The sequence below is a fragment of the Salvelinus alpinus genome, chromosome 16 (genome assembly GCF_045679555.1).
Source record: "Salvelinus alpinus chromosome 16, SLU_Salpinus.1, whole genome shotgun sequence".
In the NCBI taxonomy this organism is placed as follows: Eukaryota; Metazoa; Chordata; class Actinopteri; order Salmoniformes; family Salmonidae; genus Salvelinus; species Salvelinus alpinus.
This window is the reverse complement of record NC_092101.1, coordinates 16,315,170-16,337,215: the sequence shown is the minus strand read 5'-3', so window position 1 is coordinate 16,337,215 and position 22,046 is coordinate 16,315,170. Positions and strand designations below refer to the sequence as shown.

Below are 22,046 nucleotides of genomic sequence, written 5' to 3'. Positions count from 1 at the left end.
CTTCATCTTCATCATTAGGTAAGTCAGTGTGCCAATGGAAATTTGATTTAGTAGCCTACTGTAGCCTTTGTTATATATATACTGTATACTGTATATATTTCCTCCTAATACTGTACAATGTGTGTGTCGCTTCATTGGCCTGGCTATTGTTTGTTTGAATTGAAGACCAGATTGATCTTAGCTTGTCAGTGTCAGAGTAGCCACTCATTTTGGTCATTTGTGTGAAATTAAAAAAGATTCAATTAATGTCTTCTGTCATGTAAACGTTTTTAAAAGGCTGCTAAAAATGTCTCCATGTGTGGAAATCCAAAAAACACATGTACTCAACTGTAGCCTATGCCACATGGCAAATGTTTTTATGGCTTTATTATAAAGGGTATTTTTCTTAAACAGTAAATGTACCACAAATCGAAAAGAACTCAAAGCCCTGGGGCCTATGATTTCTTAATCTGGCCCTATAGGCTACTCATGGTGATGGCCGATGCGCTCGTCGTGCCAATAGCCTATCTCAAGATAAACTACTTTGAAAAACAGTGCTTCTGTTAGCTACAAATTGGGAGTTGTCGAGAAAACATTGTTTCTATTGGTTCTACAGACTTCTCTTTTCAGCGGTAGGCATTTGCTTCCAAACTGTGCGTTTTTCCCAGGATTGTATTTTTAATTCTGCAAAAGGCAACCAACCATAGAAATATGATACATTCAGTGCTGTGAAAAACTATTTACACAAAATGTTATCAGATCTTCAACCAAAACCTAATATTAGATAAAGCGAACCTGAGTGAACAAATAACACAACAATTACATACTTATTTCATTTATATTATAAACAAAGTTATGTAACACCCAATGGCCCTGTGTGAAAAAGTAATTGCCCCCTTACACTAAATAACTGGTTGTCACATTTAGCTGCAATGACTCCTACCAAACACTTTCTGCATTTGTTGATCAGTCTCTCACATCACTGTGGAGGATTTTTGTCCCACTCTTCCATGCAGAACTGCTTTAACTCAGCGATATTTGTGGGTTTTCAAGCATGAAATGCTCATTTCAATCCTGCCACAATTGGGATTAGGTCTGGACTTGGCCTTTCAAAAACTTCAAATTTGTTGCTTTTTAGCCATTTTCATGTAGACTTGATTGTGTTTTTGGATCATTGTCTTGCTGCATGACCCAGCTGCGCAAGAGTGGGACAAAATTCATCCACAGAGATGTGAGAGACTGATCAACAACTACAGGAAGCATTTGTTTGCAGGAATTGCAGCTAAAGGTGGCACAACCAGTTATTGAGTGTAAGGGGGCAGTTACTTTTTCACACAGGAATATTGGATGTTGAATAACTTTGTTAATTAAATAAATAAATAAAGTATCAATTTTTTTGTTATTTGTAAACTCAGGTTCCCTTTATCTAATATTAGGTTTTCGTTGAAGCTCTGATAACATTCAGTATCAAAAATATGCAAAAATATGAAAATGGGGCAAATACTTTTCCTTAATTTTGGCGGATACCTGTATGTGCTTGTGATAAAACTTATTCCACAGTTATTTTTTATGAACTATTGATCCTCTGTGGATAAATTATGCTCTCTGGTTTATTTTGAACATCGAGAGATTGTGTGAGTCAGGGGCTAGGCTCAATTTTTTATCCAACCACTGTGGTTGGATAGAAATTTGAGCCAAGACCCTGACTCACACAATTGACCAGTCACATTGATTTATTATGCAGTTTATTATATAAAAAAATATATATTAAAAAATCAGTTACCCAATCAAGGCAGGGCCCCCCAGTTACCCACATGGGCCCCCTACCTTCTCTCCTCCTCCCATCTGATGATTAGCAGCAGGCTATTTCTTTTTTTACTATTTGCTGCCTCTTGGGCCCCCCACGGGCCGGGGCCCAGGGGCCCAGGGGCTTCAGCCCCAGTAAGCCCCTGCATTAAGCTGGCTCTGATTGTCCCTCCAGGTAAAAGGCAAATGCAAAGCGTTGTATATGGCCAGGCAGGCCTAGGCCTCTACTAGCCTCTGACAGGTCTGGGAGAGTGTCCAGCTTAATGAACTGGAAGGTGACAGGGTTGACATATCTATATAATCACATTAATTATGTGCATGTGTTTGGAGGCCCCATGTCTGCCGCCTGCAGCCACCATGGCTGTTGCTATAGGGACCAGGCAGCAACCAGGCAGAGGAGATTTCAGACATGGCCTGCAGACTGGCCCTATCCTCAAGGGAGCTGCCCAGACACGACCCCTGTGACACTCTTTTCATTTGGGGAGCAGAGAGGGTGTGCTGACACAGTGTGGGAAAGGGATAATTCTAGCCAATTTCCTCCTAGTTAGTCTAAATTGCAGGGAAATGCTCTATAGGGAGGAATATAGAAGTGTATTCACTGTATGTGATGTCCAGCTGTGATTGTAAGGCATTGTGTACTGTATGCACACTGTCTTTTAATGTTGAAAGCTTTTTGGCTTTTTAAGTGTTCCTCCATTCTTGTTCTCCCCTCAGCTGGAACCTGGTGGTTTGACAGAGTGGTCTGACATTATAATGAGTGACCAGATGTTTTCAATGGACACATGAAAGATAGATACACATGGCAAATATCATTGTATCTGTCTTCAGATTAATTTACATCAAAGGACATGCTGTGACTTCTAAATCACTTTTTATTTTATTTTATATCAGTCAATTAGATTTACAGCCCTCAGGTGGTCAAAATAACATACAAGTCAAATCATGTTTATTAAAAGACAGCCACATCATTAAAATAAGTATGAAGCCATGGGCTGTTTTGATAAATACAGCCAGCGCTGATACTATTGATGTGTTGCAATAACCTGTGTTTAGAAAATATGTCAAATGTGAATGTATGCAAGAATAATGTTTTTCACGTTCTACATTTATCCACAGTTGAAATATACTGAACAAAAATATAAACGGAACATGCAACAATTTCAAAGATTTTGCTGAGTCATAGAAGCAAATCAGTCAATTGAAATAAACTCATTAGGTCCTATTCTATGGATTTTATATGACTGGGAATACAGATATGCATCTGTTGGTTACAGAGATGCCTTAAAAAAGGTAGGGGCGTGGATCAGAAAACCAGTCAGTATCTGGTGGGACCACCATTCCCCTCATGCATCTCCTTCGCATATAGTTGATTAGGCTGTTGATTGTGGAACGTTGTCTCACTCCTCTTCAATGGCGGTGCAAAGTTGCTGGACATTGCCGGGAACTGGAACACGTGGTCGTACGCGTTGATCCAGAGGATCCCAAACATGCTCAACATGTCTGGTGAAAATGCAGGCCATGGAAGAACTGGGACATTTTCAGCTTCCAGTAATTGTTTACAGATCCTTGCGACATGGGGCCGTGTATTATCATGCTGAAACATGAGGTGATGGCGGCGGATGAATGGCATGACAATGGGCCTCAGGATCTCGTCACATTATCTTTGTGCATTCAAATTGCCATCGATAAAATGCAATTGTGTTTGTTGTCCGTAGCTTATGCCTGCCCATACCATAACCCCACTGCCACCATGGGGCACTCTGTTCACAACGTTGACATCAGCAAACCGCTTGCCCACACGACGCCATACACGTTGTCTGCCATCTGCCCAGTACAGTTGAAACCGTGAAGAGCACAATTCTCCAGCATGCCAATGGCAATCTAAGGTGAGCATTTGCCCTTTGAAGTCGGTTAAGATGCCGAACAGCAGTCAGGTCAAGACCTTAGTGAGGACGACGAGCATTCTCTAAAATTACGTTGGAGGCGGCAGAGAAATTAACATAACATTCTCTGCCAACAGCCCTGCTGGACACTCCTGCAGTCAGGATGCCAATTGCACACTCCCTCAAAATTTGATACATCTTTGGCATTGCGTTCTGTAACAAAACTGCACATTTTATAATGGGTTTTATTGCCCCCAGCACAAGGTGCACCTGTGTAATGATCAGCTTCGTGATATGCCACACCTGTCATGTGGATGGATTATCTTGGCAAAGGAGAAATGCTAACGGACAGGGATGTAAACAAATTTGTGCACAACATTTCAGAGAAATAAGCTTTTTGTGTGTATGAGACATTTCTGGGATCTTTTATTTCAGCTCACGAAACATGGGACCAACACTTTACATGTTGTGTTTATATTTTTGTTCAGTGTAATTTGTGTCAATATAGACACATATATACAAATTCATTTCATGTTGTCAACCAGAACTTGAAGTGCTCATATACCGGCTATGTGTATGTCTTCAATACACAAATGATGTAGTTTTATCTTAATACCGTCACAGTCTACTGCTTGAACCTGTCATTTTTGTCAGATAATTAACAACCACTAGTAATGGCTGATTCTGTCCTGCATTCTGTCTTGCCTCCAGAGTGATAGTGTGAAATATGTTGCCCTCTTGTGGACAAAATTGTTAACTTCAATGTACACACAAACCCACAATGAGAAACAAAATGGATACAAGATCATTTTACATGATACTTTTTAAAACTTTTAAACACAAAATGGATAAATGAAACAATAACACACCAAAAATCCAGTGCATAATACACAAACATCATTAAAAAAAGAATAATCAAAAACACAAACTCACACAAGCAATAAAAAGTGTCTTGTTTTTTTCATAGACAAAAGTTAACTTACGCAGCTTCTTTGATAGGTGTCTGATTCTCAACATACCTTATTCCCATTGCCCCACTGACAATTAATCAAATGGTTCCCTTTCCACACATGAATAAATAGCTTTTGCAGGGCTGGATTACCAAACGGGCACGCAGGGTTTGGGGGCCACCTGGAGGTCGGGCTCCCCCCAGATATCATATGATACCAAAATGTGTAGAATTGCAGGAAATTTGCTTTACAACTGCAAAAATTAAATTGATGTCATAATTTTACATGATTAAGGCCAGTGTCTAAAAAGAAATAACTAAACTATGCAGGATATAGTGTAAAAACAAACAGCTTTGCTCAGTATTATTTTAGTCATAAAAAGCAACACTAAACCTTTATAATGGAACCAATGATCTAAATCCCTGAGAGACTTAAAAATGCACAGATTTTCAATACAAAAACCCATAAATGCAGATTACATTTTTGTTTTTCTGTGATCAATTCCTATCCAGACCAACTTCCCACTCACTATCACGAGGCCATGCCCATTGAGACCATGATAGATGAATAGAACCTTGCTGCTCCCTAATTGGTCTCCTGTGAGCTGACCACTTCATTGATTTTGAGCTCAAGGATAAACTAAGCATTAAAGTTATATATGTACATTAACTGGGGACCTGAATGTGAAGTATTAATCTGAAACACTGTGCTCTAAGTTATATGGCTAAATGACTGATGCTCTCACCCCTGCTCTGTGATGTATCACAAGCAGGAGGAGAGAACCACATTGATGTGTGGTTTGACACCCCTCTGAACCAATACACAGACAAACCAACCAAACACAACAACACACCCACTGTATCTCCTCACTGTATCAAGATCAGAGAGGCAGTGCCACATGTTCATTGCCCACAATGGAGAGTCCAGCCCAGCTCTAAGGGGGGTCTTTCTTTCCTCTGGGATGATGTGAACGAGTGAACCCCATCTCCCCATTCTCATCTCTCTGTGTGTTGGAAACCATGTGGCAGGATTTTTGTGTGTGGTAGTCGCTGCCAGCTATCTCTGCCACCCATCGCTGATTTCTAATTGCCTCAGGGGCAGCCCTCCTTTCTCCTCTGCCCCGTGCTGAGCCGGGTAAGGAACACCTCCTTTGGGGAAATCCTCTCTCTCATTGGCTGGGTAGGGCTCTTGGGGGGTGTGGTGAGCGGAATTGGAGGTGCTCATTGGAGAGTGCTGCCTCAAGTTGCGCACGGGCGGAGAGGTCGGGGAGCAGATGTGCTCCGGGGAGGAGCGCTCCGATTTGATGCTGAGGTTGAGGGAGGGGTGAGGAGGGGTGGGGGTTGAGGACTGAGAAGGAAAAGAGCACCCTCCACTGGACATCCTGGTACACAGCAAGCGGACAGAGAAAAGAGAATGGTATATGCATGCATGATATAGTATGAAATGAATCCTCACTTGCTATTTTTCCTATAGAGGCCACTAGTAGACACACAACACTATCAAGTCCATCACTGTGCGAACACTGAGTAATTGAGTAAGGTGTATATGGGGCGGCAGGTAGCCTAGTGGTTAGTGTTGGGCCAGTAACTGAAAGGTTGCTAGATTGAACCCCCGAGCTGACAAGGTAAAAATCTGTCGTTCTGCCCCTGAACAAGGCAGTTAACCCACTGTTTCTAGGCCGTCATTGAAAATAAGAATTTGTTCTTAACTGACTTGCCTAGTTAAATAAAATATCAGTGGTCTTACGCTGGGCTGAGGTGAGGCACATGCTGCTCCTGTGGTTGTGCTGTCTGCCATGGGTTCACTGTCCCACGCTGTAGACTCACAGCATGGGAGAAACCTGGGTGACTGTAGTCTGGGAGGGAAGAGGAGAATTATTGTAAATCACGAACTAGGAAACAGGTGAAGATTTAAGAGGAGCAGAGCTGCAGCCTTACCAGATGGTCCAGCAGAGGAGAGGCTGTAGCCCCCCAGACCATGGCTCAGCAGACCTGTCTTCCCCATTGCCAGCATGTGGTTCCCTGGGTGCATGCCCGGGTACAGTAGGCCTCTCTGAACATCACATGGAGAGAGATATTTTTTCTTTGTCTTAGCAGGGAGTCCCATTGAGACTAAGGTCTCTTTTACAAGGGAGCCCTGCAAATACACACTTTACAAATACCACATAATACAAATATACAAGATTACCACAAAACAACACACTCAAGAGAAACGATCACATTCCTCAGCAAAGAGGCTCCCAATTAACAATTTGAACTGCCAAAGAGATCTCCAGAGTTAGCCATCCATGAGACCGGGTATGGTAACTCATACGTCTAAAAGTTAGTAATGATGTTAGGTACGGGGGAAGTTTTTGCAAGAGAGCTTTATAAATAAAAAGAGAGCAATAAATCGACCTCCACAACTTCAAAGAGGGCCGGCCTACTTTTTGTTAAAGAACGCGTTGATGTGTACTGAACCTGTCGCCCATAATAAAGCACAATGTGCTATGAAAAACTGCATCTAACGGCTTTAATGTAGTGGCAGCTGCATTCATATAGATGATGTCGCCATAGTCTAAAACTGGTAGGAACGTTGACTGAAAAATCTGCTTTCTGCTATTTAACGAGATGCATGACCTATTTCTATAGAAGAAGCCCATTTTAATTCTCAACTTCTTAACTAACTCATCAATATGCTTTTTAAAAGATAGCTTTTCATCAATCCAATTGCCCAGATATTTATAAGAGTGGACACGGTCAATGTGGGCACCATCCAAAGTTAATATGCCTAATCTATTCATTAATTACTTTAAAAAAGCTATCTACAAAACAATACAGGCCATGTGAGTGTGGTTGGTCCTCTGATTGTCCTTTCGTAATGGCATCGTCATAATCCTGCTCTTCGATTAGTCCTTCATAATGAGATCATCATAACCCTGTACTCTGATTGGTCCTTCATAATTATATCATCATAATGACATTGTTATGACCCTGCTCTCTGATTGACACATCATAATGACATCGTCATAGTCCTGCTCTCTAATTGGGCACTTCAGAATAACATTGTCCTAACCCTAATCTCTGATTGGTACCTTTGTAATATCATCGTCATAACCATGCTCTCTGATTGGTTCATCATAATGACATCATCATAACCCTGCTCTCTTATAGGTCGATTCGTAATTACATAATCTTAAACCTGCTCTCTGATTGGTCCCATCGTAAAAACATCCTCATAACTGCTCTCTAATTGGTCCCTTCATAATGACATCGTCATAACCCTGCTCTCTGATTGCTCCTTCATAATCACCATGAGTGGTAGTGGAACTATGTAGCCTGCAGTACTGCAGTACCTCATGCTAACCTCGCGTTATGACTGACAAGTAGGATTTAAGAGATCCTTACAGAACTGCTAAAGTTGGCGCGTGTGCCACCCATGCCAGGGTGGCTCTCTGTCCGCCGGTTCTCACTGCCCAGATTCAAAGGGGGAGGAGTCTTCATCTCCAAGGGCCGGCTCAGGTTGCCATGGGAGAACATAGAGTTGCCAATACCTGAACAGAGAGAACACAAATAGGAAGTGAGAACAAGATGTTTCACTCACCGACAGAACACTCAATCACTCTCTCTCAATCTCTCTCACTCGCTCTGCCTGTAAAAGTACATTTTGGATCTCTAATAGAAGTCTGCCACTTCAGATTACCAAAACGTACATTATTAATGTCAACCTGATAACAAAAAATGTATTCACACATTAACTTAGTAAGCATAATACGTATTTTTACCATACATTTAGCTCTGATCTGTATTGATAAAAAGGGCATATTACAAGCATCGTACAGTAGTATATAGTCTTTCAAAATGCTGATTTAATTGACTACAAAGCTTGGTTGTGATCACACACCACTGAGTGGCATCCCTACGCATGTCTACTAATAACTATAGGGTGTGAATAGTGAGGGGTTGAGCTGAGCTGAGCTGAGATGACCAGCAGGTGCAACACACTCACTGCTCAGAAACCACAGATCAGCCTCCAGACACTGTTTCACTTGTGGGGACTGTTTCAGACAGCACACACATATGTGCGTACACAGACACACACACATTCACTTCCTGTGTGCGTGCACAGCTGGCTGCACAGCACTGAGATGGACTCACACTCATGGACACTCATCCACGCCCTCTAACCCTCTAGGAATGTTTGCAAAGAGGAACTAGGGGGCCAGGTCACCTGAGTGTGGGGACATGAAGGCAGCATGGCAGTGGGGCCCTGCAGGGCTGGCTGAGCCTGGTCTGGGGCCCAGGGGCTTGAAGGCCAGGGGTCTGTGGGAGCTCGGGCTGGGGTTGGAGGAGTTGGGGTATCCATTCTCACAGCCAGTAGACACCAGGAACTGGGCCTCTGGTGAGTTCAAGGAGGTGGCCTGAGGAGAAATATGAGAGAGTGTCTGTTTGAGTTAAGATTTGAAAGTTAGGTTTATTGCAGCTGCATTGCAAAGCTAAAGTGTCTCTATGAGTACAACATGTGTTCACTGAGTTAAATTAATGGTTTGACTGTTCAATATAATAATTTTCTCAAATTTAGCCATTATTCACAGAATAAAAGATATCAATGGAACAACTTTAGTTAATGTACAGCCTTTGGCTCAGACAGCATCTGTCTGATAAGACCAGTGTAAGTACTAACGTAGTAGCGCTGGCGGGCCAGGGAGAGGTCCATGCCCTCGCTGTGTGGGCCATACTTCTCTGCTGCCACCTGCATGGGTTCCTCCGTGTCCAGCAGCTCTGTCCCGTCCAGGCCCAGGCCCAGGCCCTTCCTCCGCAGAGTCTACAGTAGCAGGACAGAGGAAAGAGCAGCACACAGGCATTACCTCAAGGATACTACAGCACTATTTATACTATTGATTCTTGGGGATGTCCTAACAATACAGAAGTGGACTGTACCAACATTGTTTTTTCAATGCTTTGTGGGGGAGCCCAAGTAAGCATTTCATAAACGTATGCATTCCAACGTCAAAGCACTCTCAACAGTGTGTCTTTATTGGGAATTAATGTAATTGTAACCTTGCATATAATTATGCAACAGATTACTATACGTATAGGAGAACATGTTGAGTAATGTGTGGAGCTGTAATGTATTTATACCTCCAGTATGTCTGTGTTGGTCCTGCTCTCGTGAGGCTCGCTGTACTCTGTGTACTTGAGCAGGACCTTGTCCATGTCAGTGCTGGCGTACTGGAATAGACGGTTGGTGCTGTTGAAGATGATGAGGGCGATCTCACAGTCACACAGAACACTCAGCTCATACGCTTTCTTCATCAGGCCAAACTTACGCTTGGTGAATGTCACCTGGGAACAGAAATATATTGGTTCATGTATTATTTGCTCTGTGACTGTTTAACTATACCATGTCAAATGTAATAATCAATCAAAAGTGATAGAATAATTAAAGAGTTGTACCTGTCGATTCCGCTGGTCTAGGATACGAGAGATTTGTATTTTTTTCCTTCCCATTGTGTTTACGGTCTGCGTGTCTGACAGATGGCTTAACACTGTGAAAATAGATATATATAAAAAAATCTAAACTCAGTCATTTGAACTCATCCCCTTTTCAGCACAGCATGTAAATGTCATCCTAGTAATGAAAACGTTTATTTACGTTAACTTTATTTCATCAGGATATCCCATTGAGATATATAGTCTTTTGTAGATCTCAAGACAACATCAACAGCCCATTACACAATCAAACCTAGCTAACTTTCAAAAAGCAAACCATATGGTTGAGACCTCTGGCCACTTCATAAAGGGTTACGGGTAGGCCCATACAGTGGTTCCACTCAACCTTATCAAAATAAGAGCACCAACCACCGTACAGTATGGGTCTTAACCTTCAGACAATTCTGATGGGAAAATGGCATGTGTTTTGTTTAAGCGATGTAAGTCCCACCCTTCCCCCTTGTCATGGCAGCCTGTTTATTTATACTCTGATGAGGCGATGGGGGATAAAGTTAGACCAGTCTGACACCCCCCCAGTCTGGGTTAACCTGGGACCAGAGCTAGCAGGGTTACAAATATAAACCAGTCAGCTTGTAAGGTACAACAGGCCCTGGTGAAACCAGCGGAAGTTAAACTGTGTTTTCGAAAAGGGAAAGTTCTACACCACCCCCTCTTCTCCCATGTTCAGGTTCAGAAAAAAAGATGGTAGAGACATACGGGCAGGCCTGGTCATGTGGACATAATATAGTTCACTAAGGGCAGCCCACTGAGTGGGAGGGCTGAAAATGACAGTTGGGATTGAGAAGATTATAGTGAAAATAAGTGAATGTTTGTACAGTGCATTCAGAAAGTATTCACACCCCTTGACTTTTTCCACATTTTGTTGTGTTACAAATTGGGATTAAAATTGATTTAATTGTCATTTTTGTCAACGATCTACACAAAATACATTACAAAATGTAATGTCGAACTGTAAGATCAATTCTAGCATTTGTAAAAAAATAAATATATATATACAGTTGAAGTCGGAAGTTTACATACACCTTAGCCAAATACATTTTAACTCCTAATTTAATCCTAATAAAAATTCCCTGTTGTAGGTCAGTTAGGATCACCACTTTATTTTAAGAATGTGAAATGAAATATTTCTTTCAGCAAAGCACCCCCGTGCTTCACGGTTGGGATGGTGTTCTTCGGCTTGCAAGCATCCCCCTTTTTCCTCCAAACATAACGATGGTCATTATGGCCAAACAGTTCTATTTTTGTTTCATCAGACCAGAGAACATTTCTCCAAAAAGTACAATCTTTGTCCCCATGTGCAGTTGCAAACCGTAGTCTGACTTTTTTATGGCGGTTTTGGAGCAGTGGCTTCTTCCTTGCGGAGCGGCCTTTCAGGTTCTGTCGATATAGGACTCGTTTTACTGTGGATATAGATACTTTTGTACCTGTTTCCTCCAGCATCTTCACAAGGTCCTTTGCTATTGTTCTGGGATTGATTTGCACTTTTCGCACCAAAGTACGTTCATCTCTAGGAGACAGAACGCGTCTCCTTCCTGAGCGGTATGACAGCTGCGTGGTCCCATGGTGTTTATACTTGCGTACTATTGTTTGTACAGATGATCGTGGTACCTTCAGGGATTTGGAAACTGCTCCCAAGGATGAATCAGACTTGTGGAGGTCTACAATTTTTATTCTGAGGTCTTGGCTGATTTATTTTGATTTTCCCATGATGTCAAGCAAAGAGGCACTGAGTTTGAAGGTAGGTCTTGAAATACATGCACAGGTACACCTCCAATTGACTCAAAGTATGTCAATTAGCCTAATCAGAAGCTTCTAAAGCCATGATGTCATTTTCTGGAATTTTCCAAGCTGTTTAAAGGCACAATCAACTTAGTGTATGTAAACTTCTGATCCACTGGAATTGTGATACAGTGAATTATAAGTGAAATAATCTGTCTGTAAACAATTGTTGGAAAAATAACTTGTGTCATGCACAAAGTAGATGTCCTAACCGACTTGCCAAAACTATAGTTTGTTAACAAGAAATGTGTGGAGTGGTTGAAAAACTAGTTTTAATGACTCCAACCTAAGTGTATGTAAACTTCCGACTTCAACTGTATATATATATCTTAGAATCACATTTGGCAGCTATTACAGCTGTGAATCTTTCTGGGTAAGTCTCTAAGACCTTTACACACCTGGATTGCACAATATCTGCTATTATTTTTGTAATTCTTCAAGCTCTGTCAAGTTGGTTGTTGATCATTGCTAGACAGTCATTTTCAAGTCTTGCCATAGATTTTTAAAGCAGATTTAAATCAAAACTCTAGCTAGGCCACTCAGGAACATTCAGTGTTGTCTTGGTAAGCAACTCCAGTGTTAATTTGGCCTTTTGTTTTAGGTTATTGTCCTGCTGAAAAGGGAATTTGTCTTCCGGTGTCTGTTTGAAAGCAGACTGAATCAGGTTTTCCTATTGGATTTTGCCTGTGCTGAGCTCTATTCTGTTTCTTTTTATCCTGAAAAACTCCCTAGTCCTTGCCGATAACAAGCACCCATAACATGATGCAGCCACCACCATGCTTGAAAATATGAAGAGTGGTACTCAAAGACGTGTTTTGTTGGATTTTCCCCAAACATAACGCTTTGTATTCAGGACATAAAGATATTTTCTTTGCCACATGTTTTGTAGTTTTACTTTTGTGCCTTATTGCAAACAGGATGCATGCTTTGGAATATTTGTATTCTGTACAAGCTTCCTTCTTTTCATTTAGGTTAGTATTGTCAAATCAAATCAAATTGTATTAGTCACATGCGCAGAATACAACAGTTGTAGACCTTACAGTGAAATGGTAACTTACGATCCCCTAAACGACAGTGCAGTTCCAAAAATATATGGATAAGAAGAGATAAAAGTAACAAGTAATTAAAGAGGATCAGTAAAAAATAACAATATATACAGGGGGTGCCAGTACAGAGTCAATGTGAGAGTCAATGTGCAGGGCCTTCCTCTGACACCGCCTGGTATAGAGGTCCTGGATGGCAGGAAGCTTGGCCCCAGTGATGTACTAGGCCATACGCACTACCCTCTGTAGTGCCTTGCTGTTGGAGGCCGAGCAGTTGCCATACCAGGCAGTGATGCAACCAGTCAGGATGCTCTCGATGGGGCAGCTGTAGAACCTTTTGGGGATCTGAGGACCCATGCCAAATATTTTCAGTCTCCTGAGGGGGAATAGGTTTGTCGTGCCTGCTTCACGACTGTCATGGTGTGCTTGGACCATGTTAGTTTGTTGGTGATGTGGACACCAAGGAACTTGAAGCTCTCAACCTGCTCCACTGCAGCCCCGTCGATGAGAATGGGGGCGTGCTTGGTCCTCTTTTTCCTGTAGTCCACAATCATCTCCTTTGTCTTGATCACGTTGAGGGAGAGGTTGTTGTCCTGGCACCACACGGCTAGGTTTCTGACCTCCTCCCTATAGGCTGCCTAATTGTTGTCGTGATCAGGCCTACCACTGTTGTGTCATCGGCAAATTTAATGATGGTGTTGGAGTCGTGCCTGGCCGTGCAGTCATGAGTGAACAGGGAGAACAGGAGGGGGCTGAGCACACACCCCTGAGATGCCCCTGTGTTGAGGATCAGCGTGGCGGATGTGTTGTTACCTACCCTGACCAACTGGGGGGGGCCCGTCAGGAGGTCCAGGATCCAGTTGCAGGGGGAGGTGTTTAGTCCCAGGGTCCTTAGCTTATTGATGAGCTTTGAGAGCACTATGGTGTTGTAACTACAATTGTGGAGTAACTACAATGTTATTCATCCATCCTCAGTTTTCTCCAATCACAGCCATTAAACTCTGTAACTATTTCAAAATCACCATTGGCCTGTATATAATTGCGTTGTAAACACAACAATATACAAGATCAAGAACGTCACATTTATAAATGACATTGGGCATAACAATAGTATCCACAATATATCATAAAAAACTTTACACATAAGATAAGTACATTGTTGAGATCCGAAAGTTAGGTCTAGTACAACTCTCTGCGTCCCGGTCCTCAGCTGGCAGTAACTGACTGTACTGTACTGTCTCTACTGATGCAAAGCCCAGAGGAGTTTTCCCTTCTCATATTGGACACGTATGACCTCTATATTTAGAAGCCACATCCAAATGGTGAGTGAGCGGATATGGTGCCGGTGTTCCCACGACCCCCAGAGTGCCCGCTGCCCCCTTGCCCACGCTTGGCACACAGGCATTCAGGGCATTTCTGAGGAATCCACCTCTGTGCCCCTATCATTACCTTATAAAGTATCCACTGGACTCAGCCTCTAAGACAAGACACTTACACCTCAAACTGTAAAATAGAACAGAATCAATCAATGTGTTGAAAAATATCCATCGTTGGTACTCCATTTTCGATTAGTGAAACTTCTCTGAATAATAGTGCTTTATTAAGACTGACAGAATTAGAAAGTAGACAAGTCTCCTAAATCTATAGTACAGCAAACTAGTAACAGATACTGGGGCAAAATAGTTGTAACTGCTCAGCTATTGGATTGCACAAACAAGAGGTCCATCAAGAACACACCAAATGACTGCACCAATTATGATTGCATCATCTTGCATTGTACTGAATAAAAAAATACTATAGTTTTCTGCAACTGAAAGGAGAACTCTACATGACTAGCATGTACAGTTCTGCAGAAGAGAGCATCTCGCCTCAGATGGAAATGAAGACAGTAGAGGGAAGTAGAAGATCTGAGCTACAGTGAGGCCAGAGAGATCTTTATCACATTGGGGTTTACAGAAAGTTCCTTTCTCTCAGAATTACACACCACCACCCCCCAACCCCCCTCACACATCCGGGCAAATATAGCATTTACCTCCCCTCTAAACAGTGAGGACTTGGCCCTCTCACCGTTGTTTTGATGGTTTCTCAAACCCCCAACAACGAAGCCAGTAAACCTGCACACGCCTAATGTCAGCTAATTCTGGATAACGTAGTCCGTATGACAACCGCCACTTGAGGTCTCAAACAGGCTCATAACCTGAGTTTCACTCTCTGTAAAAAACATTGGAGTGTTGTTGAGAATGTACATTTGGCTGCCTTGGGGGGTAGAGCAAATGTTACGGTTTTCATTTTCAATGATCTTGTTCACACACTATAGGATGGAATCCAATTACTTTTTGCCACTCAAGAGACCATGGTATTCAAGACCAGGAAAATGCCTGTGGTAATCTATAGATAATATACTGTATACAGTAAGTGGAGTAGAAAATAACACAAGTATTTTGTGTCCTGTAAGAGTGCAATAATTGCACTCACACACAGTTGCCCCAGGGTCTCGAGCTCCTAGGGACAGAGTGCAGCTTCCTCTGACACCTTCCCAGAGCCCAGACAGTGGAAACGAGACCATACACACTGACAGAGCAGGCCTCTAGCACAGTCAGGCCCTCTCTCCCAAAGACACCCTGGCTGTCCCCAGAGGAATTGCTGAGTGTCTCACTGGGACACCACAGGGTGAAGAACACCGACAACAAACAGTTTTGTCATTACCAGTCAACGCTGTAGCACTACTTCATATGAGTGAGTGGAAGACTTGATACAGAGGTGTGATACTTCTCACTAACACACTGGCTTTAATTATAGCAATTCCTGTGAATGTTAAATGGGAACTTACTCATGAACACGGATCATTGCTGTATATGTACATGACAATAACAACTGTGTCATTCCACATTCCATTAAATAAATGAAATGGAAACTTGCTAATGTTCACCCCTTGCAGAAGGAGAAAGCATACATTTCCCCTTTAAGGCCTATAACTGTGAACAGAGAACCATACTCTTAGATGAACGCTACCATACAATATTAGCTGGGAGGTCCTGAGTACCTGAGTGTTTTCAGTATTAGTTGTTGATGCTCCAGTCATTTCAGTTCAATGGCAAGATGAGAAACCAGGCACCAAAATAGAAAGCAGGAATCCTATTTGCATAACCCAATACATAAAGCCCCCCCCCCCCCCAAGCCAAGGCAAACATGCCAACACGAACGCTTATTGACTCAACAAACCTTGACATAAAATGCAGATTATTATAAAAAATGTAACACTTCATTCATCGCTGAATTTATCACAGATTAAGGTTTGTGTGAAATCTTCTAAAAGCAATGCAGTGGGCCAATACAGTATCAATTTGCAAGACTGATTTATGGTTAAAAAAAATCTATATTTCACCCCATGTTTATTTAAACCTCGAATGTGACACAGCAGGGTCAGACAGTTTATGTGCTTTGTTATTTGCAATGACTCCCTGGCTGGACATTTGCACAGCAGAGGTGAGGAAATATCTGGCTAATTTTAACAGGAGATAATTAAATTGCCTGTATATTTTGGATTGAGTCAGAATAGACACACACTATGGACAGGACACCTGATCTTTCTGGAAGAGCTTTGGGATTTTTGAGAACCACAGAGACATGTCAAGACCATAGTGTCGTGTCTCAACTTAGAGACAGAGACAGAGAGAGAGAGAGACAGAGATGTAGTCATGACTGCACCAGGGGCAACAGGTTCAATACTGAGTGCCCAAGTTTAGTGGTTTTATTATAAAACTAAACTATCAAAGATGCTCTCTTTCAGAAACAAACATATTGCTGTCCATGGAAAAGCAACTTGAGAACAAGAATAACAAACACAGATGTTGTCAAGTCATGCAAAGAATTTAAACTTTTCAGTTCACGATGAACAAATATTTGTTGTAAGCATTGGAAATACTGTGTTTTACTGGAAACTGTGTTAAATATTCTACTTTGAAAATATTTTTTTCTTTATGTATCCTAACCATATAATTTGTGCCTTTCTGTTGATGTTTGCACATTCTCTGTTGGCTATGCTTTGCTCCAAGTTAAAAATTTTGCAGAGCTGAATGAAAGGATAAAAATGTAAGCATAAATAAAATGCATTTAAAACAGCCGCTGGACCAGATTCCACTTTACATATTTGCTCCACGGCAAATCTTTCCTTCGTGATAGAAAACCCTGCGTCCCTGTTGTGACAGTATAATGTACACCCACTAAGCCACTGGCATCATCTAAAATGAATTTAGTCCATACAAATAGTGTTTCAATGTTCCCGAGCGTTTACAAAATGCTCAATAAAAATATGCATAATTTAAAAAGGAATTGTACATGCAATGGGAATGAACTACTGTACCTGTATATAGGCCTGAAGGACACACACAATACACCCCCCAAATGTACATTATTTATGCACCGTATAAAGGCTATACAGTGCCTATCATAAGTATTCACCCCCTTGGATTTCTTCACATGTTGGTGTGTAAGAAATTGGGTTTTAAATTAATTTAATTGTGATTTTTATTTGTCATTTATCTACACAAAATATTTCATAATGTCAAAGAGAAGATATATATTTTTTTACATAAATAAATAAATAATAATAACTAGAATCTCCTGTTTATATAAGTATTCACCCTCTTTGTTATGGCAAGCCTAAATAAGTTCCTGGGTAAAGATTTGCTAAACAAATCACATAATAAGTTCCATTGACTCTGTGTTCAATAATAGAGGTTAACTACCCCATCTCTGAACCCCACACACACAATTATATGTAAGGTCCCTCAGTCCAGTAGTACATTTCTAGCACAGATTCAATCACAAAACCAGGGAGCTTTTCAATGTCTTGAAAAGAAGGGCACCAATTGGTAGACACAGCGCATTTGGAAAGTATTCAGACCCCTTCCTTTTTTCTACATTTTGTTACGTTACAGCCTTATTCTAAAAATGATTAATTTAATATTTTTCCTCATCAATCTACACAATACCCCATAATGACAAATCAAAAAATATCAAATAAAATACCTTATTTACATAAGTATTCAGAGTCTTTGCTATGAGACTAGAAATTGAGCTCAGGTGCATCCTGTTTACATTGATCATCGTTGTGATGTTTCTACAACTTGATTGAAGTCCACTGTGGTAAATTCAAATGATTGGACAGGATTTGGAAAGGCACACACCTGTCTATATAAGGTCCCATAGTTAACAGTGCATGTCAGAGCAAAAACCAAGCCATGAGGTCGAAGGAATTGTCCGTGGAGCTCTGAGACAGAATTGTGTCGAGGCACAGATCTGGGGAAGGGTACCAAAAAATGTCTGCAGCATTGAAGGTCCCCAAGAATACAGTGGCCTCAATCATTCTTAAATGGAAGAAGTTTGGAACCACGAAGACTCTTCCTAGAGCTGTCCGCCTGGCCAAACTGAGAAATTGGGAGAGAAGGGCCTTGGTCAGGGAGGTGACCAAGAACCTGATGGTCATTCTGAGAGAGCTCCAGAGATCCTCTGTGAAGATGGGAGAACCTTCCAGAAGGACATCCATTTCTGCTGCACTCCACCAATCAGATCTTTATGATAGAGTGGCCAGATGGAAGCTACTCCTCAGTAAAAGGCACATGACAGCCCGCTTGGAGTTTGCCCAAAGTCACCTAGAGAACTCTCAGACCATGAGAAACAAGATTCTCTGGTCTGACAAAACCAAGATGGAACTATTTGGCCTGAATGCCAAGCGTCACGTCTGGAGGAAACCTGGCACCATCCTTAAGGTGAAGCACGGTGGTGGCAGCATCATGCTGTGGGGATGTTTTTCAGCGGCAGGGACTGGGAGACTAGTCAGGATTGAGGGAAAGATGAACTGAGCAAAGTACAGAGAGATCCTTGATGAAAACCTGCTCCAGAGTACTCAGGACCTCAGACTGGGGCGAAGGTTCACCTTCCAAAGGGACAACGACCCTAAGCACACAGCCAAGACAATGCAGGAGTGGCTTCGGGACAAGTCTCTGAATGTCCTTGAGTGGCCCAGCCAGAACCTGGACTTGAACCCGATCGAACATCTCTGGAGAGACCTGAAAATAGCTGTGCAGCAATGCTCCTTATCCAACCTGACAGAGTTTGAGAGGATCTGCAGAGCAGAATGGGAGAAACTCCCCAAATACAGGTGACCCAAGCTTGTAGCGTCATACCCAAGAAGATTCAAGGCTGTAATCGCTGCCAAAGGTGTTACAACAAAGTACTGAGTAAAGGGTCTGAATACTTATGTAAATATTATATTTCAGTTTTTAATTTGTAAGATATTTGCAAAAATTTCAAAACCTGTTTTTGCTTTGTCATTATGGGGTATTGTGTGTAGATTGATCAGGTTTTATTTTTTTATATTTTAGAACAAGGCTGTAACGTAACAAAATGTGGAAAAAGTCAAGAGGTCTGAAAACTATCAGAATGCACTGTAGGTCATTTAAAAAAATTAAAAGCAGACATTGAATATCCCTTTGAGCATGGTGAAGTAATTAACTAGGCTTTGGATGGTGAATCAATAGACCCAGTCACCACAAAGATACAAGCGTCCTTCCTAACTGAGTTGCCAAAGAAGAAGGAAACCACTCAGGGATTTCAGCATAAGGCCAATGGTGATTTTGAAACAGTTATGAAGTTTTATGGCTGTGATAGGAGAGAACTGAGGATGGATCCACAATACTAACATAAATGACAGAGTGAAAAGAAGGAAGCCTGTACAGAATAAAACATATTCCATAACATGCATCCTGTTTGCAACAAGGCAGTAAAGTAATACTCCAAAAGGGTGGCAAATAAATCTACTTTTTGTACTGAATAAAAAAAATTATGTTTGAGGCAAATCCAACACAACACAACACAGAGTACCACTCTTCATATTTTTCAGCATGGTGGTGGCTGCATCATGATATGGGTATGCTTGTCATTGACAAGGACTGGTGAGCTTTTCAGGATAAAAACAAACGTAATGGAGCTAAGCACAGGCAAAATCCTAGAGGAAAACCTGATTCAGTCTGTTTTCCACCAGACTCCGGAAGGGAGACTAATCTTTCAACAAGACAATAACCTAAAACACAAGGCCAAAGGTACACTGGAGTTGCTTACCAAGAAGGCAGTGAATGTTCCTGAGTGGCCTACTTACAGTTTTGACTTAAATTTGCTTGAAAATATATGGCAAGACTTGAAAATGTCTGTCTAGCAATGATCAACAACCAACTTGACAGAGCTTGAAGAATTTTGAAAAGAATAATGGGCAAATATTGCACAGTCTAGATGTGCAAACTCTTAGAGACTTGCTCAAAAAGACTCACAGCTGTAATCACTGCCAATGGTGATTCTAACACGTATTGACTCCGGGGGGTGAATACTTGTCTAATCAAGATATATTAGTGTTTTAGTTTTATAATATTCACATGTTTTATTTTATTTCATTCATTCCACGTTGGCATTACAGAATAGTCTGTGTACACTGTTGACAGAAATGACAATGAAACACATTTTAATCCCACGTTGTAACACAATGAACTGTGAAGAACTCCAAGGGGGTGAATACTTATGCTAGGCACAGTATTTGTCAGTCATTACTATGATGTGTAGATACATAAATTAGTTGAAAGTGTTATGTCTTGATAGGTACACTTGTGGCATTATTGATCCACTACTGTAAATATGTAAGAATCTCACCATCCATTTCCTTTCATCTTCAATTATGACACATATGATCTGACTTAGGGATGACTCATAGTGGGATAGAGCCAAAGAATGCAAATTTATTATTTGTCATGCAAGGGTTAGGCTTACTTTTCCCATTACTTTCTCTATTGGATGAAATCTCACGTTTAATCTGCCTGAACAATACAACTAGCTTCTTGCTAACATTAGAAACATCTTTGATTGATCCTATCTCTTTTCACCAAGAGGAACCCATCAATAAAAACAGGCCTCCCGATGATTGGCCCTTTGAATGTAGCCTATCAAGTGGAATACTGTGTCAAATATAGCATAACCAGGCACATGACAGTCTTTAGTAAATTATACAACTGGGCAACAGCACTATAAATACAGCTGTGAGGCCTGCATGTGTCGTTGTTAATAATACATAAGACTCCCAAATAATTCCTGCATTTCTGATGCAAAAATACTCGGTTAATAATAGTATTTATGTCCCAGAGTTACGCATTCCTAATTATCTACTATAAATTAGTTAAACAGTAATAGCATGTTACTAGCCTATGCCATAATTTACAGTTTTCTCAGAATAGCACAGATAATTTTAAGGAAACTCTGAATGGAGGTTAAATGTACAGTATATTGTTTTGATAAGAAGAAAACAATGACCGCTCCCAGCTCACCTGTTCTTTGATATCTCTCCGGTGTCACGTTCTGCCCTGTTCTTAACTGTAGGTTACTCTGTGTTTGAGCCGGTATTGACGGATAAATATGACAGCAGTGTCTATTTTACAATTTTTTGGAATGTCTTTAAATAATTCAAGAACTATTCGTTGTCGTTGAAGTGAATACGCGGTGCCGTTGCTAGAAAAGTCCACCTGATGCGAGATGATAATGATTCAGGAGCGCTCCTTTCAACCGCGCGCACATTTCCAGCAGCAACAGCTGGCTGCAGCCCATTTGTAAATGACCATATACCGCCCTTTCGGCTGTGCCCGTTGGCTCCGCCTCCCTGATGGCAATCATTTCAGTTGACGAGGGACTGGAAGGGCTGTTCAATGAAGGCTGTCACAATTGACTACCCAAATACCAGTGGTGGGAAAAGTACCCAAAAGTCATACTTGAGTAAAAGATACCTTCGTAGAAAATGACTCAAGTAAGTTACCCAGTAAAATACTACTTGAGTAAAAGTCTAAAAGTATTTGGTTTAAAATATACTTGAGTATCAAAAGTAAATCTAATTGCTAAAATATATACTTAAGTATCAAAGTAAAACTAAAAGTATAAATCATTTCAAATTCCTTATATTGAGCAAACCAGATTGCACAATGTTCTTGCTTTTTTTATTTAAGGATAGCCAGGGACACTCTCCAAAACTCCGAAATAATTTACAAATTTAGCGATGACCTGGGATGTTCTCTTGATAAA

The 22,046-nt window shown here is 41.2% G+C and overlaps 1 protein-coding gene across 1 annotated transcript; it reads right to left on the bottom strand.

Annotated features, from left to right (window-relative positions):
- Window positions 1–4,462: 4,462 nt before the first annotated feature.
- Window positions 4,463–21,551, bottom strand: LOC139540953 (myocyte-specific enhancer factor 2B-like). The gene is made up of 9 exons (XM_071345033.1): window positions 21,302–21,551; window positions 10,054–10,145; window positions 9,739–9,942; window positions 9,281–9,421; window positions 8,828–9,017; window positions 8,005–8,150; window positions 6,556–6,670; window positions 6,365–6,473; window positions 4,463–5,999 (listed from the first exon to the last, which is right to left on the bottom strand). The coding sequence occupies exons 2-9, from the start codon at window positions 10,105–10,107 to the stop codon at window positions 5,675–5,677; spliced, it is 1,284 nt and encodes a 427-aa protein (XP_071201134.1). The 5' UTR covers window positions 10,108–10,145; window positions 21,302–21,551; the 3' UTR covers window positions 4,463–5,674.
- Between the last annotated feature and the right edge of the window lie 495 nt (window positions 21,552–22,046).